Source organism: Tricharina praecox, assembly GCF_024521635.1.
Source record: "Tricharina praecox strain CBS 144465 chromosome Unknown BZA05scaffold_23, whole genome shotgun sequence".
In the NCBI taxonomy this organism is placed as follows: Eukaryota; Fungi; Ascomycota; class Pezizomycetes; order Pezizales; family Pyronemataceae; genus Tricharina; species Tricharina praecox.
Window position 1 is genome coordinate 40,946 of NW_026250425.1, and position 27,565 is coordinate 68,510.

Consider the following 27,565-nt stretch of genomic DNA (forward strand, 5'->3'; position numbering starts at 1 on the left):
TGGGTTATTGGCTGCCCAATTGCAGTGCAGCTGGTCATATGCAGGCAGCTCCGAAACCTAGTAGCTGCCTGTCCACCCAGTAATCGGCTACGTTGTGGCATGCGCTTTCAATTTGAAGGAATTCTAAGGTCATGCTGGGGCGGTGTGCTCGATGATCGCAGCTCCAACCACAGCAAGGCTCACGCAGTATGGTGCTACTACCGGTATCGGAGTACCTAGTCAATACCGGCTGTGCGAAAGTCCGAGCTGCTACCTGTACGGGTAGTACCGGCTGTGCGAAAGGTGTATGGGGAATTTTATCGCAGCGACAAGTTTGTCCAAGTAGTTACTAATACCTCTTTCCGTAGATTGTGGAATGGATACGGCGAGCACTGAGCTGGCTTTTCCGAGACATGCATACATACCAGGCGGGGTTTCCAATGTAAAATATGCAATCAACCTCGTATGTCCAGCATCTTCCAATGAGTCTTCAGCCTTCAGGTAGAGACTCGAGAGTCCTACATACCGCTGGGAAAGAAACGAGCACATGCGTGCGGCTGAGCCTCAGGCCTAGCACCGGCCTTGGGAGAGCTGATTCCGCCACAACGCTGATCGTGCTGGGGTGCTTCCTGGCATTGCTGTAGCAGCTCCAGACGACGAGATCACCGTTGCCTATTGCTCTAGCTATATTATAGTAGTAATAACAATACTCGCCGAGAAATTGGGGCTAGCATTAGGCCGACGCCTGTCTATCTTGAAGGATCACCCATCCGCAGTACGCATCTACTGGTATATTAGTGGAGACCTGCATTGTGCCCCGTATTTTGGGAATCGTACCGTACAGAAGATTAAGGTGTAACAACCTTTTTCCTTTCGCTCCGGTTTCTCGACGCCGCCGCATCTCATCTTTCCTCACACCTGTAAGCCACCATCCACTCTGTGCTTGTTTCCGGGGAGAATAGGAGGAGGTTTCATTATTAACATGCCAGCAAGCCGAAGAGTACCACCATCACCACCACCTTTCGGGCCATATCCTCGGCGTTCTCACCTCGGAATATCACAACGATGGATTTCTACGTCGAACCGGCCGGCCAGGCATTCCTTACCGATCGACTTTCAACATTCCTAATAGCTCGGCCAGCGCCAGACGGCCGGATGACGAGAGTTATCGCGGTCAGCAGTCAAGAAGCCACAAACTGGATCGTCGCCTATGCTATTCTGGTCAGCATGATCTTCGTCGCGCTTGCGAAGTTGACCACCAGCATGGCGCTCGCGAACTTTCCGCTCGGAAGTAGAGGAAATCAGTATGTCATGCTGGTGTCCTTCTACAACGCCAACTCCCCCACCACGGCCGTCACGCAGACCATAAACTATATCCGCCAGGCGCTCTTCAATTGTCGCCGAGGATCCAAGTGGGCGGTCGACTGGCCGACTGTTCGCTCCGGGCTCTGCCTCGTGGCCGTATCCCTCTTGATGATCGGAGGCAGCGCAGCGGCCAAGTTCCTCGTCAGCGGAAACCAGCTCATCGTTAGACGTGCAGCAAGAGCAAACCCGAATGTGATGTTCTATCCCGACCTCGCATCATCACGTGAAAGTTCGGACCAGTGGGTGACTGTTCAGCCAGTCAGGGCTGGTGCAGCTTTCCAAGCCCTCGGAAGAGTCGCCGCCTCGCAATCAAGAGTCCAAGAAGTAGTCCACATTTCATCCGATATCGCCAACACCACCGACGGACCGTCTTTGTCGTTCCAGTGGAGCTATGCCATTACCGGCGAGGACATGGGGTTGCAGCGGGCTCCGAACCTGAAATATTCGGTCACCGGACAATGCCGCACCCGATACGACTGGCTCAATACAACACTACCGAGATTCGACGTCTATCCACTTTTCGGAATACGCGGCTACGACGACGCCACCACGCTCGCCGACGGTGCAAACGGGATTCCAGGATGGGTCAACACGTTTCCGCACCCCAACGGATTGAACCTGAGCAGGGCTGCGGACCACGGCTACGAGTTTGCCATGGTTCCAAACACCGTCTACCGCTCAACCAACCTGGAGAATACCGACGATATCTGGTACATGACCGAGGACAATCCAGATTACATCCCGCCGAACGGCACGAACCAGGTCGTGGAGATATCGCCGTATCGCGTGCGGCGTGGCCGGCCGGCGCTCCAATGCTGGCAGAACGACACCTGGTCGCTCGGCGCCAACTCGGTCTATTTCGTGGAAGATCTCAAGGACCTTCCGGGGTTGCAGCTGTCTCCATTCCTGCGCGACATCGTGTTCGCACGCGAGTTCGGTTCCCCTCCATTGATCCAGATCGGAAACAATCTCGGCTTCGCGCGTCTCCAGTCGTCGCTGTATACCAACGCCAACAGGCGCAACTTCAACGCGCATTACTCCAACACCACCAGGGATCTGGAACGGCTCGTCCAGATCAGCTTCGTGTCGTCGCGTGAGGTCGTCCGCAATCTGGTCATGCTCTACAGCTCCCTCGCTAGCCAGGCGGAGGTAAGGAATGTGGCGGCGGACGACAATGGACAGGTGCCGTATGACAACGCGGATTTTATCGTCGAGAGTCACGACGTGGCGGCAATGTCGGTCCTGACGCTGACCATCACGCCGTGTGTGTGCGCCTTGCTCTGGATCATCGTGCTCATCCGTGGAAAGATGGATTACTCCCGTGCGAAGGCCAGGAACGATGGCGCCAAATCTCGGCACAATCTCCGTGCCATTGCACTCCAGGCATCGCAGCTCTACCGATACCTGGACGAGGTGTTGGCGAACGAAGGAGAACCCCGATGGTCAGGCAGAACTTCGATGACGCCGTTCGTCAAGGCTCTTCCGGATCCTGGCGGCTCATCGGAAGCCGAGCACAGGTCGCCCTTCGTACAGCCGAAGCTCGTCAAGATCCAGAACACTAATCTGCCATCATCTCCGAACGAAAAGCAAGGCGCTGCAAGCGTTGCACAAACAACGCCGCGCTCATTCTGGTCGAAGCTGATGTTCTGGAAGACGGATGAAAATACCCCCGCGTACGAGATTAGGATGACGCACCAGTGGGAGGAAGTGAATCTGACCTTTGGTGATGTGCTGAAGGATTTAACCATGTGACCCTATGTGATGTAAGAATTCCTTGGCTCGCACCTCCCTACCAGAGCATCCACTCACGACTGCACTACAGACGATTTTCCTCGCCCCTCAACTCTGCGTCTCTTTGGAGGGATTGTTCGCCGAAGAATTAGTACTTGTTTCTCTGTAATTGTGTGGTGGCTTTCATTTTCTGTTTCTTTTTTCGTGTTTGGATTTACTTAATAGCTGCGACGAATAGCGTATCTACGAAGGTGGATGGAGGGTGTATGGGTATGGTGTCGGTGTTTTTTTTGGGCGATTGATTCGAAGGACTCGGAGGGCATATTGTTTTTTCTTTGTTGTCATGGGCATCTCATTCCCCGTATTACTATGTTCCAATGTAGCGAGTAGGTACTCTAGTGATGTCGGTTTAATGAAGGACAAATCAATTGACGTCTTCGAGAACATGCACTTGGTGAGCACGCACTCCAGCATGGGATACAAGCATGGGATGGCCCAGTGTCTGACTCCCAAGGAATGTAGCGGTGGTCTCGCCTCGAGCTGGGCGTTCATCCTTTCACACAGTCTCTGGTATCTAGGTAAGAAGAGTCGCAATTCCGCAGTGGCCGTATCAACGCAATGAAATGCATGGCGGAAATTCGATATCACAATGTCTCAGAAGCCCGGGCCATGCAGACTAGACTACTAGGTAGCGCATCAAGAAGTAGTAGTGTCGTTCGTACATACCTAGAATAGGGTGATGTATCATGATCCCCATCGAATTTCGATCGCCACGACGTCGAATAGTACAGCAGCCCTGCCTCTCCCAGCACCTCCCCATCCCAGCCATCGACGGCACATCAGTTTCCAACACTCATCCTATGCGCGTGGTACTTTCGGTCTCCAGGTCCCGGGATTCGGACAATTACGAAGCCATCTGGAAGAAAGACTTCAATGGAGCAGCGGCCTCAGCGAGATCTAATTATCAGTAAGATAAGGCGAAAAATGGCTGGTTCGCCCACATCTTGTCGGAGCAACTTGGCGTCCGGCATCCACTAAGGGCCGAAGACTGAGGTGACAGCGGCACTGTTGTTACCTAGTCTGGTGTCGGTGGGCGTAAGTACAAGCTCATAAAATGATGGTCTCTAGTGGGAAAGATGAAGGGGGAGGGGCGACCTGAGTTCATGGTGCGGTAGAAGTCTAACCGCGAGGCTAGACAAGAAAACTCGCCATACGTACTGTATAGTGAGGGGGGGGCTGGAATACGCTTTTTTGCGTACCAGTACGGTCAAATATCGTATTTTTTACCCCATTCACTATACAGTATGTACTGACAACCGATGGCAAACCGACCGGGGTAGTTCCTCTTACCTACTGGCTGGCTACCGGGACGCCCGGCGGAAGTCCGAGTTGCGCATAAAGCGAACAGCGCTGGCGAATACATCCCCGCCTCAGATCAGGCTGTTCTCCGACCAACCATCATTACCCGCTCCATCATAAATATGAGGAAATGTAAAAGAGGTTATTGGCTTTGCGTTCCATGTATCCGTCGACAATTCCACTGCGATTGCCATGTAATACGTGGAACCGCCGCCGCCGCCAAGAGACCGATCTTCGCGGGGTGGACCGTGCGTATACGATGTGTGGGCTACGTTGGAGCTTGACCGATGTCCACTGACAAACAACTCCGAGCGAAGGGGAATACGTGCTCCGGCACAAAGCTTCCGGTGATAGCCATCGCTGAATAGGTATGCCCTCCAAACGTCATGAAAGCCCCTCTTTCAGCATTCTGCGCTAAGCAGTGATTGCAAATGACACAGATTCCAATAGTTCCGCCTAGTCGAGCCCATTCAGAGACGATCATACGGATTGTGCTTCTAGAAAAACCCTCACCGCTGAGCTGTGCCGAGAGAGCGAAGCAGGTGCAGCTCTCGATTAGGTCGGCCGAGTCGATACATAGACCCAGTTGAGGGCTTGTAGGGAAGTGAACTTTCGGTTGGGCTGGACAGCTGTAAGACATCGAGTAGAGGGGGGAGATCCGTCACCTTGCCCTCACTAACCATACGGTTATGGGGAAGCTGGGCGCGAATCAAACAACCCCATCACCGCAGTGAAGGTCATGTGAATCCGAGTATCGGTCGATATACATATAGAGCCCGATTCATCGCGAACCGTCTGAGTGGAACCACTCCAATGGCAGCAGCTTTAGCGATATCGCCCCAGCCTGACTCCAACAGTACAGGGTCATTACTGACTGCCATACTCCGATTGGGATTCTGGTGAGCCACGACATAGCGCCTAGTCTCGACGACGGATACCGACTGTGTATCGTAGAACGGACCCTGACCCGCACCCACCTGGGAATTACGCACGGCCGGGGGCTAGATACCCGGAGTGATCATCATCATCCACCTGTGCGAAGCGAGAAAATTTGACTTGGCCGAATTCCCAATTGCTCACTGGCACAGCGGGGAAAGCAACCAACTAGCTGGCACCCCACCCTGGCAATCGACACGAAAGCATAGTCCGGTAGTTTGTTAGCCATAAGCCCTGCCGATAACTAACGAGGATCAACCAGTCGGTATTCACGCGGTGAGACATACATGCATGCGAGTGGCAGGCCGTGACCGTGTCGTCGCCCATCCCAGAAAATGGCGCTGAGCAGCACGCTGAGTCGATTTCCTTTCTCTGTCACTGGAAATCATGCGGGTGGCTTCTGGGGCGGGCTGGCAATTCTGTGATTTCTTTGCGTCATACTTTTGCATTCTTCCGACCATGACAATCTACGAACGCACGTATCACACCCAGTCCTAACCCTCGAGTAGTAGTAGTAGCGTCGCCGCAGCCGACAACTGACCCGACAGGTGAACCTCATCCCCCGCAGCGTTTGCGCCCATTGGTCTCCATCGTTTAAACGACCAGCAGATAACAGACACTCGAGTGATGGTGTGTCACGACACGACATCTGAAATTGCCAGCGAATTCTGTTGTGCCTTTCGCCGCCACTGTCTGCTTTCCGGTAATGGGCATGGCACTGCGGTGCGTTAGTCATGGAGACAAGCTCGACGCTCCTCTAGATATCGACGCGAACCCGCATTCTCTGGGCGGTCTCGGCGCTGCAAGTCGCCATTCGAATATGCCGGGGTGATGATTAGGGCCCTATATCATCGGGTATGCCCAGACTGTCTTCACTACCAGACTATTATCCAGAACTTGGCCCATCCATACCATCACGGACTCCACAGAACCCAACCGGTCCCCACTCAAACCTACATAGGTTCACGGAGAGAAAACAAACCACCCCCAGCATTCGCAATGTCTACCTTCAACAGCTCTTTTCGTATCCTACTCCTACTCCTCGCACTATGCGCGATCACGGCATACTGTGCGCCTTTAGCACAGCAGCCGGGTGAAGATTTCGTCGCTATAGTAACGGTAGCAACGGTCACCGTACAGCCGACCGGAGCATCCCGAAGTACCGGGGCACCCGAGCCGACCAGTACTGGACTTAGGAGATATGTGCCGAACCCCAACAGACGCGGTACTGTGGGAATCCTGATGAGCTGCATTCTAACGTTAATCTTATGTGTCTGTGAGTAATTATACTTCCATTGATCGATCCTTCCCCCCTCCCACCAACTCTGGCAAGCACTGAATAGCTTATTTTGGATTCTTTTACCATCTTGAAGGGACCACTGTCAACGTCAATATCGAGCCAGCTGTCAAGCTCAGCGCGGAGCCTGGATGGATCGAGTGGATCGATCACCATCTGGCCAGACGAGCAGTTAGGAAGGTTGGATGGAGTCTCACTAGTCTTATCGTACCGGAAGCCACGCTGTCGGTGGCCGCTTTCGAAAGATGTACCGCGAAGCTACTTCAAATAAAGATGAAGAAAATTATCGGCAAATCAGGATCTCAGCAGGTTGTGATCCCACAGAGGACCGACGACCCCTCCCACCAACAGAAGGCTCCTCCGATGGTGACTGACGGAGTCGTACCGCCAGACGAGGGAAAAAACCCGAAGAAACTAACCCTCGAGCAATGGGAAGACTTAGCAATGTCGTATTACGCCATTATGGGAGGATTCAGGATTATCTACGACCACGATGGAGATAATCTCAACAGGGAAGGGGTGGCACCTGCGCAAGAGGGCCCACAGGAGGATCCAAGAACCGAGCCCAGCGGGTATCCGCAGTACCAAGTCCAACCGGAGGCATCGCGACCGAACAACAAGGTAGTCAGCACCCCGGTGACAGGCACCCCAGTGATAGGCTCAGGCGCGGTGTGTGATTACGATACATCCCCTCAAGGCTGTAAATGCCAGATCGGATTCCTGTCGAATATGACGCATGGCAATACGAAGAAATGCCCATGGTATGTTATGAATGCAAACACTCGCCAGTCGGCCGGCACACTCACCCCTCACGGTGTCATCTGGATGGCGGAGCAGGGATGGCTCCCCAATGTGTCCGCAAATTTTGTGAGGGACAAGTCCAAGGCCAACGCTCTGGCAAAGGTCCTGGTGTGTTTCCAGGCTTTCTGGATGATAATTCAGGCGATCGGACGAGTGGCCGCGAACCAATCCGTCACCTTACTCGAGCTCCACACCGTCTTGCACGCTGTATGTGCCGGAACGATGTACCTCACGGTACGTTACTATCCGAGAACTGTGATAGATTCACAGCATTTAAAGCGGCTCTAGCTGACAAACACCTTAGTGGTGGGACAAGCCTGTGGACATCGAGTTCCCGACTGAATTCTTCCTTACCAAGCATCAGTTCGAAGAGCTACAGAAAATCAGCCTGGACAAAGAGGGAACGCCAAATCCCACCAATCCTTTCTCGAAGGGAAAAATCCACTCTGGAGATGGCGGGGCTAGCGGAGATTGGGACAGCAAGTACGTGACCTCGCGCGCGGGCCTCGGAGTTCTCCCATACCAGCAGCTGTCGGGCGAAAACAACATCTTGAGGAGTGTGGGCGAACTCGGTAACTCATTCCATCGCATCATCAGGGGTAGGGCGAATCTTGTGTGGGAGGGCACGTGCCTATGTACCGTGGGACTCATATACGGCGGCGTTCACCTCGCGACTTGGGAAAACTTTTTCGAGACCGAGGCCGAGCGGTACTTGTGGAAGGGAAGCGCCGTGGTTAGTGCTGCAGCGGTTGTGGGCTTCGTGTTGGAGCTGTGCATCGGCGCCTTGATAAAATCGATCATCGATGCTAAGGTCGACGCAAAAAAAAGCAAAAAAAGCAAAAAAAGCAACACCAGAACAACAAGCAGCATTGGTAACTCCACAGCCAACCGTCGGCGGCGAGAAAGCTACCAAGGATTCCCCCGATTTCGAAAAACACTCCATCAAGGACTCCATCAAGGATGTCAAACGCAACCCAACCGCGCCGTCCGGACAAGAGACTACCCCTATTAAGCGGCGCAAGAGGCCGGAAGAACTTGATCGTAAACGCGACATACTGCTCTGGAGTGTCTACAAAGGCTTTGTCGCAGTCACGTTTTACATTGGGATCATCATTGTCATCTTCGCCAGACTCTTCCTCTTGGTCGAGTCGTTCATTGCCTTGAGAGGACAGCCCGACGGAGCATACGACACGGTGAATTGGGTCGAATCGGTGCCACATGCAGGGTGAGGAACGGCTGGATCATGGGGCTTAGATTGGCTTGAGTTTCACGGGCTAGGAGAAATAGGGCTGGCGAATGTTCTTTGTTTGCTATTCCATCATGTTTTTGTTTGCTTCGATCCGAAGGTTCGATGATAATGGCTCGGGTTTTCTTTTTTTTCCTCAAAGTTGGTCATGGTGTGAAGGGAAATTGCAAATATGTTTAATATTCTTTGTCCCTTTGGGTTTTATATGTCTCGTGCCGTCACTCCAGTGATGACCACGCCGACAACACTCGCCCAGGTGGATGGACCATGAAGCGTGGGACGGGGCAGTTGGACAGGCGGGAGAAGATAACAGTGGGACCCGGAGGATGATAGAATCAATTTTTGTTTTTTTTCATCATTGTAGCATTCGACCTTTGCAAATCACGGCTGTGTAAACGTCCGGTTCCACCCCACTATCTCCGACCGCTGGCCGCGAGCCCGATGTAGGTTCCCTATTGCCCTTTGCCCGGATGATAGAGTCAATATGAATCACTCGGGAACGCATGTCAGTGCAAGAGATAATGCGAGTCATTTTTGATGATTCCTTAACACTGTTATTATCGTTTCCTCTGCTCTTGATAGTTTGTAATACTTCCCATCCTCTCTGCTAGCCTACCTTCCCGCTGCCTAGACTACTTGAGACACTCTCCTTCAGGTTCCCGGGCATGTTCCGATTTCCCGCTGTCACTATGCCTACCCCTCCGCCAACCTATCCTTGTTGAGGCGGTTTCAGACGGCATCACAAGCATAGAGATCAACACAAGCATAAACCCATCTACGGCACGACTAAAGCCACTCTGAATGGCAACCACGAAGAACCCCAACACACGCCGCTACTAGCAATCTATTGCCATAGCCTGCGTGACAAATGTGAACGATTGTTAATGCGAGTGTGAATATCGATTGAAACTATGGAAAGGACAGTGTGTTACATACACAGCGAAGAAACTTAGAAATCGACAAAACTGGGTTCTTGGTGCCGAGTCCACATCTAGGCTCTTGATGCCGGATTCGCATCTAGGTTCTGCTATCCGCTCGCTCCCGGCGCTCCACCGCCGATTACTCGGCCGCCTACGGCGTCGCCAGAACCTACCTCAACAACGATTACCCCGGTTTACCTGATGACTACATGTGTACCACCTAGTACTTTTCATAGGCATCACCCTCGCACAGAAGGATTGTGATCACTGAATATCACTGTCAGGTACTTGATTGATTCCAATAGAAAAGCGACTTTTCAACACGCAACTTCAAGCTTCGGTCTAATCGGATAATCAAAATCACGTACCTACCAAGCATGGTAGGAAACCTCGGATCGGGCAGGCTCTTGGAGACTAAAGTCACTTTGGCGACAAAGTCACTGGATGAGAGATCATGACCGGGCGCCGGCTGCGTCTCGGCCATGCGGACTGTACAGGTACATACGAGGACACACTATCTCCGCACTCCGGATACATGAGGAAACAATAGAAAAAGTGACCCCCACTCTTCTCCTCGGCCCTGTAGCATGGGTAGGTCGCCGCCTTGCATGGCCATCATCGCAGACCCGCACCAGCTCGTCCGCAGCCTTCCTCTCCAGCCGTCGGCTACTTTCCGCCATGCAAGACCGCTCCCAACGTCCTTAGAGTACCTAGGTAAGTACTTAGCACTTCCCCGCGCTCATCTCGCCCTCCAAGCCCACATATATACATACATTGTAACCGCAATGCAGATCCCCGCTACGCCGATCTTCCCCACAACCCAACCCTGTTTGGTGTTTCGCCAACTCCCGTGATCCGTGGCCTAATTAGCGACCTGATTGGTAGGAGAACGTCTCCCGCGATCGGAAACGGATCTGGCGACGCTGGAGGATATTACGCGGGCTCAGGTTAGTTTTCGGCACAAGCAGACCGTACTGCGCAAAAACCTCAAGAACTTCAAGAACCTACTCTGCCTCGCGCAATTCCGACACATATGTAAAGTACCTACTCTACTCCAAGTGGGAGGGGTAACCGGCTTCTTCCACCATGCCATACCGCACCTACCTACGACAGGCACCTACCGTAAAAGCCAGCGGCCTATCGCTGCCGTCATGGTGATGTAGCATGTGCGTGTGTGTGTATGTGTGTGTTGTCGTGTGTGTGTGTGGAAACCACCCGCAATCATAGAATAGAGTACTCGTGTACTGCTACTCTACAGATACAGATACCAGCCGCCTATGAGAGTTCATACCCCTCTACCGGATCTACAGCGCTCCACCGCCGCCGCCCACTAGACAATGAACATCCCCGATTCCCGATGCGCGAGATGCAAGCGAGTGATATATCGTGACTTTCGTCCTGCTGTCCTTCCATGCTCCTCCTTCCGCTCCGCGAGTCCACCTTGCGGTCTTGATGGTTGAGATGGTTCAGATAGTTGAGATGGTTGACACGAGGCTTGTATTGTGAGTGGGCTGCTTTCCTTCGTTCTTCAGGACTACGTCCTATCAGCATACCCATCTATGTACCTATACCCAAGTAAGCACTTACTTATAGGGATAAATCCACGTGCAGAACCACAGCCCACAGCCCACGGGCTGGGCGGAGAGCAATAGGGAACCCACATCGAGCTCGTGGCCAGCGGTCGGAGACGGTGGGGTAGAACCCGATATGTGTAGACAGCTATGATCTGATAAGGCCGAATACCTACTACGATGATGAAACAAAACAAAAACCACCACAGCCCACGTAATCCAGTCTCGCATCTATTTACATCATCGATATAGCGATAGTACTATCGTAATCTGATTGAAATGTCACACAAACCACAAATAGTACAGTGGTGCATTTCGATATTTCAATACATGTTCCATCCATCCAAGCCAGAAATCCGGAAACAAAACGTCCAAAAGTCCAAAAGTCCAAAAGACAGTAACTACAGTACAAGCGCAAGTGTAAGTGCAGAAAACGCACGGCGTCACTAACCAACCAAAGTAATAGTCGCGGCGCGGCCGCTGAGATGAAAAAAAATCTCCGAAACAAAGAGATCGTGAAAGAATGTGTCATCATAAACCACCCCTCCCCGCCTTTCGCACGCACCGCAAAAAAAAAAAAAAACTCCAGCCTTCACCTTCATAAGATCGTAACGTGTCATCCACATACATCCGCGAGAAAGCAATAACCACCCGTCGTCCGTCCGTCGCAGCTACAATGATCCCCGCCCCGCCGCCGCCCGCCCCGCCCCGCCCGCCGCCGCCCCCGCGCACGAAACACAATCATTATCGTTACCGAACATGAGCACCATACATCGTCGTCGCCGTCGTCTTCTACTTTTAATCGTACAACATTCAATCGCAACCACAATCGCAACCACAATTGCAACCACAACCACAACCACAACCACAGCCAACTCATCACTGTCCCCCGTACTCGACACGACCGATCCTCCACTAATCCCTCCCGCGCTCCACGAACGGACTTCCCAGCCTCCTCGGTCCAGCGCCCATGTCCAACTCTCCCTCGAACTGCGCATCCCGCATCGTCGTCGGACTGCTCATGTCGCCCTCGTAGCTGACGGGGCCGGTAACTGTCAACAGCGGCGCACTGGGCCTGGGCGTGGTCGTCGGCCTCCTCCTCGTTCCGAGCGGATTCGTGCCGGCGGAGACGGTGTACCCCCTCGTCCTCGTCCGGGGGAGAGCGGCGGCGGCGGCGGTAGCGGCGGCCACGATTGGCGATGGCTTCTCGTCGCCGAAGAGGTCGACGAGTGTCTTCCTTCGCGGACGGGTCCGGGGTGCTGGCGGTGCCGGGCCGGCGGGCTCTGCTTCCTCATCTTCAGCGCGGTTCAGTCTTCGTGGCCATGTACCATAGGGCGACCGGGAAGATTTAAGCTCCAGCGGAGGTAGGAGGGAAGGGGTGTTACTGTCGAGCGAGAGCTGGCGATGATGCCGTCGGACTGGGGAGCGCTCCCGCTTAATGATGCTGCTGCTACTGCTGCTGCTGCCGCCGTTGCCACTGGCCGTCTTTTTCAACGCGAAGGCACTACTGATCTCGAAGCCGAGACCTAGCGGTCCCGTCGAAAGCGGGTTCCGTTGGAGCTCCTCGGATGCGGTGGACGCGCTCGCGATGCGTTCGGCGATGCCGCCGAACTGGCCACCAAACTGGAAGACCTGTCGAGCCGGCATGTGGACGTCGCGGCCGGCCGCAAGGGAGGCCAATGCGCCGGTCGGTCGCATCGAGGACGCCGTGCTGGTGGTGAGTGAGAGCGCCATGTTGCGGGTGGTCGAGAACGCGTCGCGGGAGGCAGGCGTCGTGAAGCCTCCAGGTCCTCCGAATAGCGACGGTGGAATCCGGCTGGTTGCGCGCGATCCGGTATCGTCTCCGGCGGCGGTGCCGCGCTGCTGCTGGTGGAAGTGGTATGGGTTCTTGGCCGCGGGGCCGTAGTTTTCCCTGCAGAGCTCGCGCAGACGGCGTCGCGTCGAGGACTCCGAGGCCGTCCAGGTGTAGGGCGTGCCCATGCGCATGGCATCGCCGCGATTGCTGGTCTCGGCGGCGGGGACGGGTGTGCGCTGCCTCGTCCGGGGTCGCGGCGTTGTTGCTGCGGCAGCGGGCGCGTAGTCGCCGCGAAGCTTGGCGTCCTTCCAGCTCTTCTTTGTCTCGCGCGCAACCTTGTAGCAGACACCGAGCGGCGGGACCTGGCCGGGGAGGACGAAGAAGGGCGTGATCTTGGGATCCTGCTGGTACAACGCATACGTCCTCCAGAGGTGGGCATCCATCGCGTCCGTCCACTTTGTCTTCCGCTTGCGTCCGGAAGAACGCGCCGGTTCTTTGCCCTTGCCTCTACCTCCAGGCATGGTCTGCCGCTCTGGCATGGCCGAAAGGAGATACCCGTCCATGTCTCTGGGCTTCCGCTTTGGCGTTTCGTCGACGGGACAGTAGCCGCCGTCCTCGTCCTCGATGCTGGTACAGCTTCCGTCGGCGGTGGTGTACGTGGTATTGCTGTCGACCGAAGAGTCCGAAGAGCAGGAGTACGACGAACAGGTCGAGTTGGGACGCGTTATTGCCATCCCCGAGTGGAGCATGGCAGCATCAACGTCTTCCTCGATGTCGGATTCCTCGAACGACACGTGTGCCTTCGCCAACGGGGTTCGGGGAGGCCCGTTCACCGTGCGACGAGGCTTAGGGGTTCGGGGAACAGGCGATTCCAGCGGCGGTGGAGTGGAGTGGCGAGTCCCGGATCCAGGGAAACCGGTGGAGAGAAACGACGGCAGGAGGGACGGGGCGGCAGCCTTGGGGGTGACGTCCCCAGAGTTGGATGAAGCGGGACTGGGCATCGTGACCGAGATTGTTTGGCGGATGCAGTGGTTATCGAAGCTTTAGAGTATTAAGGGGGGAAGGGGTTGCAACGGGTATTGTACGAATAGAAGCCCAAAGGAAAAACGGAAAATAGATATGTAGAGAGATATGTACTACACGGGGGAAAGGGAAAGCCGCTGTGTGTCCGAGTCTCGAATGTTCAGGCGCTTTGTACTGTTGCTGCCGATTACGTCGGGGAAAAGCAACAACGAGAGCAGCAGGAGTCAAAGCGAACACCAGGAAGCGCGATGCAATATTATACTGTCGATGAATGACAACCGAGACCGAACGAATACCTGTCGTCCAACGAGAATGCCGCGGGGAAGTCGCAAAGCAATTTAGGGGTATATAGTGACTGGAGGTCGTTTTTCGAGTTCAATCGAACCGGACACCGAAAACGCGGAAGCTGGAAAACAAATCAAGAAACCTCGAGAAAAGAGTGTCCGAGAGGAAGTATATAGTATGTATAGGGTAGTCGTAGTCGTTGAGGGTACGTTATCGAGTCGTTGAATTGGCCGTTAAATCAGCGCGCGTGCATCAAAATTATGTATATGGTTTGTAGTGAATGAACTGGCTCGTGGGGGTGGCGAGCGCTCCTCTTTCGCGATGAGGTAACCACAACAGCGAATGGAATTGAGTTCGTCGGGGCCGAGCGTGATGGATGGATATGGTTATGCCGGTTGCTGAGAATCGGCGGTGGAAAGGGGACTCTGGCGGAAAGAACGAGGGTTTGAATGGGGAAGAGGACACTCGATCTTGGGGTGGACACGAGAGGGGGAAGGAGGAGAAGGCGGAGGGAGGAGAGGATAAGGAGGAAGAATGAATCGCGAGTCTGAGCGCGTTGTGGTCGTGTCTGCCGGTTGAGACAAGGGCGGCAAGGGGAATTATTGGCCGTTGGATGGACAGTGCTGAGTGGACAGGGGATGTAGAGTAGGATAGGAATCTAGGGGCGAGGGGAAATGCGGGTGCGAAAGGGTGGCCAGGAGTGCTAGTCACTAGTAGTTAATGACCAGTTACAACTGACTATTCGTAGCTAGTAATAATGGCTCGTTTCGTATCGCGATTGTTTATCTATGGGCTGTGCTGCTGGAGGGCTAAGGACGGAGCTCAGGTTTGCGCGGGCAACGGCCCTTCTCGGGACGATCGAGGCGAGAAACGGCCGCGACGATACTGATCTGCGTGCGGAAGGGAGGACTGTCGCGGCACGCGAAGGATGAGCTATACTGGTAGTATAACTAGTAGCGGACCGGAGGGCGGCCGCGGGGAATCGGGATGAGGGCGCGATAGTATGTTGTTTTGAATCCCGGCGTGTCGAAGGGGCCGAATACAAGCTCACCGAACGGCAGTCGTGCGCGTTGCAGACCACAGCAGATGGGACGGACGGCAATCCGATGTTATTATGTACCCGGTCGGACTGACTGACTGTCGGGCGACGTGCTTGATCTCAGCAATGTCCAATGTCCAGTGTCCAGCAGCAAAACCTCTGGTCAACCGGGAAGGGAGAGAGATATGGGAGTGTGGAAGGGAATTTACCGACCAGAACACCACCACCCTCACCACCGCCGATGCAGTGCACTCCACTCTATTGAGTAGGTACCGTGGACTTCACCCAATACCTATGACCAGGCCGGACAACAGGAGAGACAAGGGCGGCCAGTGAGCGAAGGGGGGCGGAGAACTGACGGCTGGTTGCGTGTTTACCACGAAGGAGCGGACCAAGGGGCAAACGCACGGTTGAGCGGGGATGGGCCGGGGCGGGGATGGGGACAGGGGAAACGGAGAGTAACGGGGGAAGGGGATGGTACGACGAGTGAGGGGAAGGGAAGGAAGAGGACGAAGAAGGTTAGCGGCGGCGAGCCTGTGATCGTTGATTGATATGGGGTTGCTCGTACATAAGAGGGGGGAACTAGGGTGGGATACCTAGCCACCAGATCCGCTGCAGAGTGCGAGGCAGGTCCTGATCACTCGCCCGTCATCATGGGTATATGGACAAAAGTCGAGTTCCTACTTAGGTATGTAACCAACGGCCGGAGAAACAACACAAGCCCACTAGAGCAACCTGAAGATCCTACGTCCATATGTACTAGTGTCTACCTATCCTCCAGGCTGAGCCGCTGAGGACTCCTCTATGTACATGTTCTAAATCAGGAGTTAACCCATAGCCCACGACCCCCGGTGATTCGGCGAATTCACCGCTGAAAGAATGGCGGGTGGGCTTTTTTCCGCTTCTTTTATTCTCGCCCTTCCTTCTCGTAAGGGGAGCAAACAATCCTGTACCTGTTGCAACGCGGTGATGACATACGGTAGGTACCCAGGCCAGGTACCGTGGAGCACATGGACCGAGTACTCGACAAGTACATACCTCATCCATTCACTGCGGATTCCGGAGCAGGTAACTCAAGTACCTACTAAGACAGCAGCTACCAGTTATGGTGAACTCACGGCGTTCGATACTATATAACTAGTAGTAGTCTTCAGGCTCGAACTTCGCGCTGCGAACCTCTGCAACCACAAGTGCTTATGTAAATATAGAGTGCCATGCAAGGTCCTGGGTAGCGGCGACAGCAGTGCTAGGAATAGGTAGTAGACTTGGATGCCTTCCGTCTCATTTTGGCAGTATTCCAGGCATGATGCGGCCGGAGCATTACCGTAAGAGAGAGCCACCTCCCCTTCCCTCCATCACGATGTGCTGGAGAGTGCAGAGAGGAGGGCGAGGTGAGCAGGCCGGCACAGTAGATGGTCTATAGAGCACTTAGATATAGGTAATAGTAGTTGGGTACATACTTAACTACTCAGGCTAGGTAGGTATCTACAGATGAGAAACAAAAAGCACAGACTGGTGACGGATATCGATCTGTCGTTCGCTCGCTTGCGATCGAGTGAGCGGGAGCGGGGGGGTGGGCTCCATTTAGTTCGTGCGGTGCGGGCCGGGCGGGCCGGCTGGTCGGGGGATGGGCAATTCTAACAAATGCCCGCCCGCCCGCCCGCTCCCGCACGCGCGCTGGAAAGGAAAAAAGAAAAAATACAACCAAACCGAAATGTCAACAAACACGTTGTGCTCCCGTCCGGATCTGGGTGTTTCCCTCTCTGGCGATGGATGGATGGGATGGATGTTTATGGGCAGGCGTGCAAAAACGCGACGTTTCCGCATGAGTCCCGTGCATGCGCCTACATAGCGACACGACGGAAAGAAAAGAAAAACAATGGAAGGAAAAAAGCCGCGAATAGGTGACGAAAAGGGGAAAAGAAGAAGAAGAAGAAGGCAAAATGCTGGAAGTGAGAAGCGCGACTTCGAGTGCACTCTGGCTCAAACTGTAATTAATTGTTAATCTGCACCCTGCAGGGTTTTGGATGTTGACAGTTGAGCGCCAGATCTCGTCGAGTGGCGTCGTGGCGGGTTCATGAGTGTGCAGTGAACTTTCAAGTCGGGGAAATTTTATACCACGAGGAGGATGGGGATGAAGAGGATGAGGAGGAGCCTGCGGACGATGCGAATTGTGGAGGTGATGTGAAAAACATGACGAAGTTATGAAGAGATCAGTTCGAGTGAGTGAATCAAAGCTCTTCGGGGTCCAGTCCGAGTGAGTGCTGATTCGTATCACGTCAGCGAGGAGCCATTCCATGTTATTTGCATAGGTAAGTATCTACCTATATTGACACTGCAAAGCTCGCAGATTTAAATCTTCATAGATACATAGTCACATCAAGTCTGACAGGTTTGGAAAAAGCATCGGTATCGGTCCCGCCGATAATCCACACTCGTGAAACCGATTTCACGTAGAACATCCCACCGACCAGCCTCAACAACAATAGCAACAACATTCGCAGTGAGACGAGAGCATCCCTTGTCACGACTCACGACGCTATTGTCGGTCACGTGAATCCATAGTACCAGTAGTCTAGATTGGAATCCATGGCAACCTCTCAATCGAAATGCCCCAACCAGGCCGAAGAGCTTCTTTAACAAACACAGAGACCCCTCGCTTCATCCACTTCGCTCCAAGTTATTTGCGCACACACGGCGTAGGAAGTAATTGCGCATTTCCGTCGCCTCCGTCCCCAGCCTCCCCATATATACATAATATACATACGGAACGAGAAGGATGCGGGTGCGCACACGGGTCCCGCAAGAATCCCAGTGGCCCGTGTGCCCAATCCCGCTCTTGTGCGACCAAACATTCCCTCCCTCCCTCGGCCAAACATATCTCTCCTGCCCGCCTGCCTGTCGCGATGGTACCATACATACACTCCACCGGCTACGTGTATAATATGTACCTCTCACTCTACATACATCCCCGTGCCAACGACACCTGGAGGATTCCATTCGCTGATGTATCATGCAACACTGATCAGCCCATCTGCCCTGCCCTGCGCCGTGCAGCGCGCACAGGATAGGCGCCCGCCGCCCGCCGCCCGCAGCGAGGCGTGACATCACTGTGTGTGGACATGTACTTACTCTATGTAGCCCTATTCCGTGCGGCCGCACCTCTTACTCCACACGTACTCCCCACATCATCGTGTGCTCTACATACATCAGGCAAATTAGAGCATTTCCGCACCTCAATTGTAGATACATACATGGAGTACAGGTGGGTGCTCACTGCTTACGGTATCACAGGACTCTAGGATTCGTGGCGCCTGGGTAGTACATATGTATCACGCGTGGGCAGCGCGCTCAATGCCCAACCACGGTCCTGGCGGCGGCGGCGGCGGCACAGCAGCAGTGGACAACTCATTTTCATGTACCCCCCACATAGTACAGCTTGTGTGCAGAAAAAAACGCGAGAAATCACCGGATTAAGCCCTACGGCCGCACGGCGGTCAGGAGAGGGGAGGGGGAAAGTAGAAGACGTCTCCGTCACTTGTTTTGGAAGAAAACATCTGGGACAGTGGGACGCAGCTCAAAGACTACGAAGGTTTCCCCCGCAACAAATGGCAGGGATGGGCCATGGTGCCGCTCCGCCCGGGGCAAACGGGGACTACCAGGAATGTACCTATCGGACGCGGTCGGCAAGCATTGGCTATCACTCGCCCTCCTCCCCCACCGAGAGAACTCCAGCGAGTTGAGTTTGCCTGGATGGCGACGGAAATAACTACTCTAGGTAGTAGGCACATCTGCATGTACGGATCTCCAACTTCTAAGTCTGCTTGATTCGTCGCGTTATCCATTATCGAATCACATTATGCGGGGGCGGGAAGTGACGGAGTGCGGCGGCGGGCGGACGTCGACAACATGCAATGCAAGCACGGCTGGCCGGCGTCCTTTCACCTCCACCCACTATCTACGTCACTCAGGAAAAATTCATGAGGATCGAAAGTTGGCCTGTAACGCAAGAGTGAATGTGCAGCGCCGCGTGGGGATTGTTTTTGTTTTTGACGTGACGGATGGAGCACATGATATCACTCGGTTGCATCACCTGACACGCCTTGCGCTGCCGGGTTTTTTTGGTTTAAGTTATCATTGCATTCGAACTTAACAAATCATGGCAGGCTATATATCCGTATCCAACTCACTATCACCGATCACTGTCACCGATCACTGGCCACGAGCTCGATATTGGTTCTCCATTGCTCTCCGCTTAACCCTCCCGGCTCAACCCTCTCCGCTGCCCACGCTGCCGGCTGTGTACGTAGGTAGGGGAGAATCGGTAAGTACTGAGAGACCCAAAAACAAGTGAAGGAACAAAATCGTGATCAATTGGACTAAAGGACTTTCTTGATGATGATGAAAACAAAACGAGACGAGCAAGCACAACAGAAGTAGTCACAGCAAGATAAATAAACGTTCGACGCCCCCCATCGAGTTTCCCATCAAAGACGACTGGCATCACCCCAAAGACAGCTGGTCTCGCCAGGTCTGTATGATACCAAGTCCCGCTCCTCCATCCGTCTGTCCCATTCAAGTCCAACAAAGTCCCACTCAGACCCGATAGGGTCCCGCTCCTTCAGTGCACACCTGACAACGCCAAGCAGCCTCTGCTTTCGCGCACCTCAGTACCCACTTGGCTCTTTTCCTTATCTATCTCACTATCTAATCTAATCTCGCGTGATCTTCCCCACCCTGCCGACACAACAATCGCCTTGCCAATTCCCATTCACCTTATTCTGCACCCAACTCATTAAAAGAGAAAAAATTATGGTGAGCTTCAGACGGAATCTAACGAAAAAGGTCGTGTGATAAAAAATGATACTAGGTAATAACTCCATCTCTCCCAAACAGTGAAACCCCCAACACGAATCCCATCCATTTGCCTCTCATGATATATTTGGCAGTGATTCAGCCCAATTCACCGTGTCGTAGACACCGTTGGACTGTCCCCTCAGGGCGATGAACGACTCGATGAACAGAAAGAGCCTGGAAAAAATAACGATGATGAACCCGACAAAGAATGTTGTCCCGACGATGAGCTTGTAGATCCTCCGACACAGTCGATTGCTTCTTACACCCAACTTCGCCGCACCAGGGGAGGACTTTCCTGGCGGCACGTGAATGGTTGTGATGATTTCCGAGAGGACGTTCTTTTCGACGTCGGTGCCGCCAACTTCCGACTGTTGCGTACCGGTCTTAGAGTCGTTTAGCTCCGTACTCTCGGTGAAATCGATGTGCTGTATCAAGGTGCCGATGCACAGCTGCAATATGAATCCCAAAACCGCAAAAGCCGTGACAATGGAGCACGCCTTCCACGCGTACTCCTCGAACAGGGTCTCGAAGTGGTTGTTCCACGTTGCCAGATGCACACCGCCATAGGTCAGTCCCACGGTGGATAGGAAGGCGCCCTCCCACACGATGTTGGATCGGCCCTTGATGATCCGGTCAAATGCCTCCCCGAGGCTCCTGAGGTTTGTGAGAACATTCTTCTCTTTCGAGAGTTGCTGGTACATGAGCTTTCCAAGCCCGGCACGTGACGTCACGTATTTTTTGTCCGGCTCTCCGTCGCTCTTGAACCGTGGATCGGGCGAGTGAAGCTTTCCATTCGAGAAAGGATTGGTGGCGTTTGGTTCTTCTTTGGCGTTGACTAGTTCATCGAATTGGTGCTTTTTGAGGAATATTTCTGTCGGGAGGTCGATATCGATTGGCTTGTCCCACCACTGCCGTCGGGTGTGTCAGTTGCATGATACTTCAAGTATGGTGAGTCCGACCCACGTTCGTACGAAGAAACATACCGTGATGTACATCGTTCCAGCGCACATGGCGCGCAAGACGGTGTGGAGTTCGAGCAAGGCGACGGACTGGTTCGCTGACGCCCGTCCACACACCTGGAGTATCATCCATCCAGCTTGGAAGCACACCAAGACTTTTGCCAGAGTATTGGCCTGGGACTTGTCCTTCACAAACTCTGGGGCGACAAAGGGGAGCCATCCTCTCCTTGCCATCCAGAGTACGCCGTGAGGGGTGAGCGTCGCCGCGGACTGGTAAGTTTTCGCATCCTGAATGTACCATGGGCATTTCTTTTTGCTGCCGCCCCTTATACTCGACAGCAATCCGATCTGACATTTGCAGCTCTGGCTGTCGCTGGACTCGCGGTTATTCCGACACCGGAACGCCGTTGGAGTACACGTGGAATCCGTACTCGCCAATTTAGACGACTCCTTCGTCATGGTTCCGTGCAAAGGCTCGTTCTCGGTCCGTGCATCTTCCTGTTGTCCTTCTTGCGCAGCCGCTGTCCCTTTCGCATGGGGATGTTCTGGATCGTGGTCGTAGATGACCCTGAACCCTCCCATAACAGCGTAGTACGAGAGTGTTAAACAGTCCCAAGGGTGGGGTTCGTATTTCTTTCCGGGCTCGTTGGTCTTCTTCACAGCAGAGGCGGTCCGCTGTACGACGTTGCCCTTCTGTTCACTATTGTTGGCCTCCTGCTGGACGTCGGTCTCGGGCACTATGTCACTGCCACACTTCCCTTTTTCTTCGCCATCGGTCGCCTGTAGTAGGTCGTCCACGGTCGTCTGTACGCCGATATCTTTCCGTTTTTCGTCGCCATCGGTCGTCTGTATGCCGATGTCCGTCCGTATTTCCGCCTTATTTTTGTCCTCGATGATCTTCCACATCTCAGTGCGAAGCAGCCTCGCCGTACATCTCTCGTAGGCAGCGATCGTCATCGTGATCTCCGGCACCATAAGACTGGAAATGCTCCATCCAATTTTCCTGACCGACCGGATGGTCGAGATATAATCGATCCTTGCGATGATTCCGGGATTCTCGCTGAGTTCGACAACCGGCTCGATATTGACCGCGACGGTAGTCCCTTTCGGAGTTAGCCGTGCGATCGGTCGCCAGGATCGGTGGATTGTGGGTAGTACTCACAGACGCATAAGAACAATGTCATGATGCAGCTCATGAGGATCCCCATGGTACCGCGTCGATCGGGGCTCGGTACATATCCTATGATCCCGACATTGCTCGGCTCAGACCCCCAGGCGGCGGCGGTTCGAGTTGGCTGTACTGTGACTGTAGCAACCGTTACAGTAGTGGCGAAATCTTCTCCCTGTTGTGTCAAAGGCACGCCGTATGCAAGGATGGCATATGATGCGAGGAGGAGCAGCGGCATGTGAAGATGGTTGCAAGTAGCCATCATGAAGAGCTGAAAGCTGTTCCCGTGGAGTTTAGTTTGAGTGAGGGCCGCTGAACAATAATGGAGCTTGAGATGTGCTCAGTTTTCGATAGATAATGAAGCGTGGCGAAGTGAGTCTGGGAATGTACTACATGATATACGATCCGATGAGGTGGTGGCTGCAAGACAACTTGGACAGTACTGGTCGTGCTGATGCAGAGGAACTCTCTCCCGAGCTCGTTTCCGGAACTGAGTTCGAAGACACCTGACAGACTGACTGTCGGCCAGTTGGCAAGTGAACAAAAGCACCGCCATGAACTTCGCTGGCTTCAGCATGTCTTTCATAGGGCACATTAGTATCGTACGTTTGAGAAACCATGTACTTCTGGTAAGTTTTCGCTATCACTCGGCCATATATGATGCATAACCAGCTGCTTGAATGAATCGCAGTAGTCTACCGGTAGTTTGGCTGCATGCGAATAGAGATGAAACGAGTATACCGGGCCATACGCTGTCCGCAAACGAGTGCCCGAACAACGCGATGCATTCAGGTCGTGCGGCATTTCACCGCGCTGCGACTCGCCACCCGTATAGCCATGCATGTGCCTCTACAGCAAGGCTACTGAGTACCAGTAGTCCTTGCTGGTACATACGTGTAGCTTATAGCCCGCTACCGACAGGACGCTTCCAATGCATGCCAATCGGGAGCTCACTGCAGTGCTGTGCTGATGATCGATTGGATATCCGGCGAAATCAAACCTCCGCTCGCACGTGAGGGCCGATATGTGCGGCTAGGAAAGACCGTAGATTCAGCCTACGTGGGTGCAGGTCTATTCCTGAATCCTCTGTACATGTCAATCCTCTGCCGGCGAGATGTCGTGGCGAACTGAATTCCAATCAGAGTGAAAGTTCGGAGGGAGGGGAGGGGTGGACACCGGCCACTGCACCTCTGCAGTCTGATGATTGAATCCGGGCCATTCCGGCATTGCTCATGTCGCTATTGGACTTGTTCCATCCAACGGTTTGTCGTGAGTCTAGCGTCGTTCGTGCTATCGACCGATGGAGTTTCACGTGACCTTCAGCCTTCACGGTGAGTATGATAGCAGGGTGACACGCCTCTCCCATCCTTCAGATGCCGGGCCCTACGTGGCGGTGGTACTTCCATCCAGCAGTGCCCACAGGAAGAGGAGCTGTCGGGAAGAAACCAAAAGACCAATTACAGAAAGAGCTGTCCGCACGGGGCGGGGGACGGGGGCGGTATGGCTTGACCGAGATTGGTGACTCGTTCGTTCCTCTCGCCTTTCCCGAAACCGGGGTGGTTGAATGCTTGTCAGTGAACGCCGAGCGGTCCCTCCACAGATAAATGGTGACCGCTAGTACCGCTCGCTAATTATATGTACATACCTAGCGGTCGATCTCCGCCGATGCACCCTGTAACCGGCTACCATGAAGGAGCCTCTGTTCCGTTCCGTTGGGGGTTTCGTATGGTGAAGTTTCTTGTTCAGACCCGCCATTCGATTTTCTACATACCGTCTCCCGATAACTGCCTCTCCAGGTCCGAGAAGCCATGGTTTTTGTACCAGCGCTTTCTCTGGGTGCGGCAACTATACTGCAGTTGGTACCAATGCCGCTGTCACCGTCGGAGAAGGCCAAAAAGCTACACTCCAGTCTCACCTGCGTGAACCAGTAAGACACAAAAGCTTACACTCTGTTTAACTATACATCGCTAGATACACTATGAAACAGATACTTTGTCCGAGACGGAGTTGTTGCAGTGGTCTAGCCCCCATGATCTTGCCTATCACTGGCTAACCATCGTTTTATGTCAACGATTTCGTTTAGGAATGTTATTGATAGGTATGCAGGCGCCTCAGTGCCTCACTCACTTCCTGTCCTACTAGTGGCTGCTCACTTTGATCCTCCACAGCGAATTAGGGCCAGGGTTCGGACGACGACCGACGTAAGACAACACGCACTGCACTGACACGGCTGCACCGATCCCCTAGGGTATAAGGAATGTGGCAAGCCGCATTTAAGTAAATGCGAGTCTGCTTGTAAACTGGCTATTAGCACAAAGTGAGGCTCATTTGCACTGGCAATTCAGGCTTCTGCTCATAAACCGGCATGTTTTGACAAGTTGCAATTTTTATTTGGGCGAAGCCGAGTCAATAGGTGGCTGGTAGTAATTGCGGCCAGCTCACGATAATCAAATTGGGCGAAGCCGAGTCAATAGGCGGTTGGTAGTAATTGCGGCCAGTTTGCAATAGTGAAATTAGGCTCTTATACTTAATTTGGCTGTCAACACTCAATGTGTCGAATGGAAAGAAGCCTGAGGCGTAAACTGGCGATTGGCAGTAAATGCAATGCCTCTCCACCGCTCTCTTCGGGTAACCGTTGGTAAAACGATGCGTTACCGCTCATTAGGCTTCCGGCTCGAGTGATGAATAGGCTTCGATTTATAAATGAAACATTTTCTCAATATTCGGCCAACCCCGCCATGCGTGCCCCCCCGCCATGCCCCCCGTCATACCCACTACTAACCACATTCGCTTCATCCCGCCGACAGCTCCTCCATCACTTCCTCCTCTCGCCACAGCTCGTCTTCTCTTCCTCTACTCTCCTCATCTCGCCAATAGCTCCTCCTTCCCTTCCTCCCCACGCCCACAACTCCTCCATCATATCCTCCTCTCACTGACAGCTCCTCCATCACTGAGTCTTCCTCTCGCTCCCCCTCTCGCTCCCTCCTGTCGTCGATAGCTACCCCCCCCCCCCCCCCCCCACCGTTGTTCACTCTCTTACAGTCTCTAGTCTTACTACAGCAGGTACGTATTGATAATCGTGCTCCTAAACCTACCTCGCTACGGACACCTCACTGTCATTGCCGATACTAACAGACTGTCTATTGAGCAGGTCGGTCTTGTTGAATGTGTGCTAAGGTGTCTGGGTGAAGGGCGGAGAGTGGAGAGAGCGGAGAGAACGAGAAGAGAGGGGGAGAAGCGGGGTTCAGTGCGTGGAGGGGAGCCTGGAGGATACATATGGGGCGAGGAGCAGTAGCTAGAACCATAGCAATCTCAAGCAGCAGATTGGGCTCGTATAATTGTTTAGGTCAGCCATATGAGCTCCTAAAAGCCAAGTATTATCAACGCCGGTTGATCAACTGTGCCCTATTATGGCCGGAGTAGAGGCGGAATATGGCCGGAATAGAGGCGGATTATGGCTGGAGTAGAGCCCTATTATGGCCGAAGTAGGGCCGGAGTAGAGCCGGAATATGGCCGGATTAGAGCCTATTCTGGCCGGATTAGAGCCCAATGATTAACGCGTGCCCATTCAGTTTAAATGCGACATTGCCGCATTACTTGTACCCTAGGGTCCCATTGGTCGGCTTTGGACGTCCAGAGCCCCAGGATGACCAGGGAGTATGGGTGATAGACGGATTCGGACGGAATGACATGGCACGAGTGAATGAATGGTGTCTAATGATTACGGGTATCGACTACCTACCTGGATGTTGGGGTTTACGGGTAGAAGTGTTATTTTTATCTTTTATCTTACCGAGTGTACTGGCACTCAGCACCTACCTACACGAATACCTACATCACTTCTGCTTCAATCAAATGCGGCACTTCCGAGGGTGTAGAAATCTACTTAGCAATATCCGATCTCGTTTCGATGCCGCTGCGACGCCGTATTTGGGTTTCGATGCGGTCGGCTTTGGCTGCTCTCCGAACCCTGCGTTTTTTCAGTTGTAGTTGGTCCCGATGGAATCTAGATGCCGTACAAAGCGTGCGGCAGCCTGATTACTCAGAGTACCGAGCGAAGTCCACAGGCAATCACATCCCAGCGTTGATCAAACGCCGTTTACTCCGGCTCTGATGACTAACTGCTTCCTACCAACTACCTAGTACATGGTAGAGGGTCTGAGACCACCGACGGTTATGTACATCGAGTACAAGATCACGTTTTAAAATTGTCACCACAAGGAAGCGGATTCTATCTTTTCCTAGTGTTCTTCCGTTGATGCGCTCTACCTACTTGTGTACGCTACGCAGACGGCGTTGTGGCGGAGCAATTCGGTCGCGGGACACCCACCAGGCTACCAATTTATGAGAATCGAATTCATATTTCCAGCACGGAAAAAACCCCGCGTAGTCCAGTGGTCGAGACACGCAATCGGCGAGGGGAGTTGAGGAAAAGCTCCCGATTCGAGCCCGGGTGCAGACCTGCGTACAGCTCTTGGGGTTTCCAAGCCACCCGATGGGGTGGGGATGGTTTTTGTTTTTGACGTGCCGGGTAAGGCACGCGATATCACTCGGATGTATCACGTGACACGCCTTCCGCTGCTGGCGTTTTTTGGTGCAATTATCACTGCTTTCGACCTTGGTAAATCGTAGCAAGTTATATATCCGGTTCCACCTGGCCGTCACCGACCGCTGGTTATAAGCTCGATATCGGTTCCCTATTGCTCTCCGCCCAGGCCTCAGCCCTCCCTGCGCGTCGAGGGAAGGGAGGAAGCAAAACGTACGACGAGAAACCCAAATCTCGCTAGCAACACAGGAGGTAATGCAATATTGCAGATGGATCAAGACTAGAAGATGGGGCGGTGGGCTGTGCGGTCGTCCGGTATATTTAACCCGGGATGGGTAGGCATCAGGCGCCACATCGGACGGACGGCGATTGCAAGGCCCTCACGTGGACTGAGCTGGCCCAGCGACCTCACTCCCTCGCATGGTAGAAAGGTTGTCATCTTCATCAATTCACGAAAAAAAATAGCTATGACAAGGAAGCCTGCCAGCTACGAGCTTGAGATAACTATCTGGTACATTACATGACCTTCGCGGCGTCACGACAGTTATGTTGACCGGTGGGTCCGATTGATTGTGTGCGTCGGAAGAAGAGGGAGGAGACAGTGAGGAAAGGGGCAGAGAGGGGAGAGAGGCCTCTCGGGAAGAAACGCCTCTCGGGAAGAGACTCACGCGGCGCTTGGAGCTAAATC

At 53.6% G+C, this 27,565-nt stretch overlaps 4 protein-coding genes across 4 annotated transcripts; 2 read left to right on the forward strand and 2 right to left on the reverse strand.

Annotated features, from left to right (window-relative positions):
- The first annotated feature begins 711 nt into the window (after positions 1–711).
- BZA05DRAFT_132616 (uncharacterized protein) lies at positions 712–3,237 on the forward strand. Its single transcript, XM_051478814.1, has 3 exons — positions 712–899; positions 969–3,107; positions 3,167–3,237. Exon 2 carries the CDS (start codon positions 1,045–1,047, stop codon positions 3,094–3,096), a length of 2,052 nt encoding a protein of 683 aa, XP_051336861.1. The 5' UTR covers positions 712–899; positions 969–1,044; the 3' UTR covers positions 3,097–3,107; positions 3,167–3,237.
- Positions 3,238–6,047: 2,810 nt separating this feature from the next.
- On the forward strand, positions 6,048–8,622 carry BZA05DRAFT_132655 (uncharacterized protein). The gene is made up of 3 exons (XM_051478815.1): positions 6,048–6,646; positions 6,744–7,702; positions 7,773–8,622. The coding sequence occupies exons 1-3, from the start codon at positions 6,202–6,204 to the stop codon at positions 8,478–8,480; spliced, it is 2,112 nt and encodes a 703-aa protein (XP_051336862.1). The 5' UTR covers positions 6,048–6,201; the 3' UTR covers positions 8,481–8,622.
- Positions 8,623–11,990: 3,368 nt separating this feature from the next.
- BZA05DRAFT_458085 (uncharacterized protein) lies at positions 11,991–14,343 on the reverse strand. Its single transcript, XM_051487592.1, has one exon. The coding sequence runs from the start codon at positions 13,999–14,001 to the stop codon at positions 12,121–12,123; it is 1,881 nt and encodes a 626-aa protein (XP_051336863.1). The 5' UTR covers positions 14,002–14,343; the 3' UTR covers positions 11,991–12,120.
- A 5,447-nt stretch (positions 14,344–19,790) lies between these two features.
- Positions 19,791–22,368, reverse strand: BZA05DRAFT_438125 (uncharacterized protein). The gene is made up of 3 exons (XM_051486478.1): positions 22,326–22,368; positions 21,188–22,266; positions 19,791–21,112 (listed from the first exon to the last, which is right to left on the reverse strand). The coding sequence occupies exons 1-3, from the start codon at positions 22,357–22,359 to the stop codon at positions 20,279–20,281; spliced, it is 1,947 nt and encodes a 648-aa protein (XP_051336864.1). The 5' UTR covers positions 22,360–22,368; the 3' UTR covers positions 19,791–20,278.
- Positions 22,369–27,565: the final 5,197 nt, after the last annotated feature.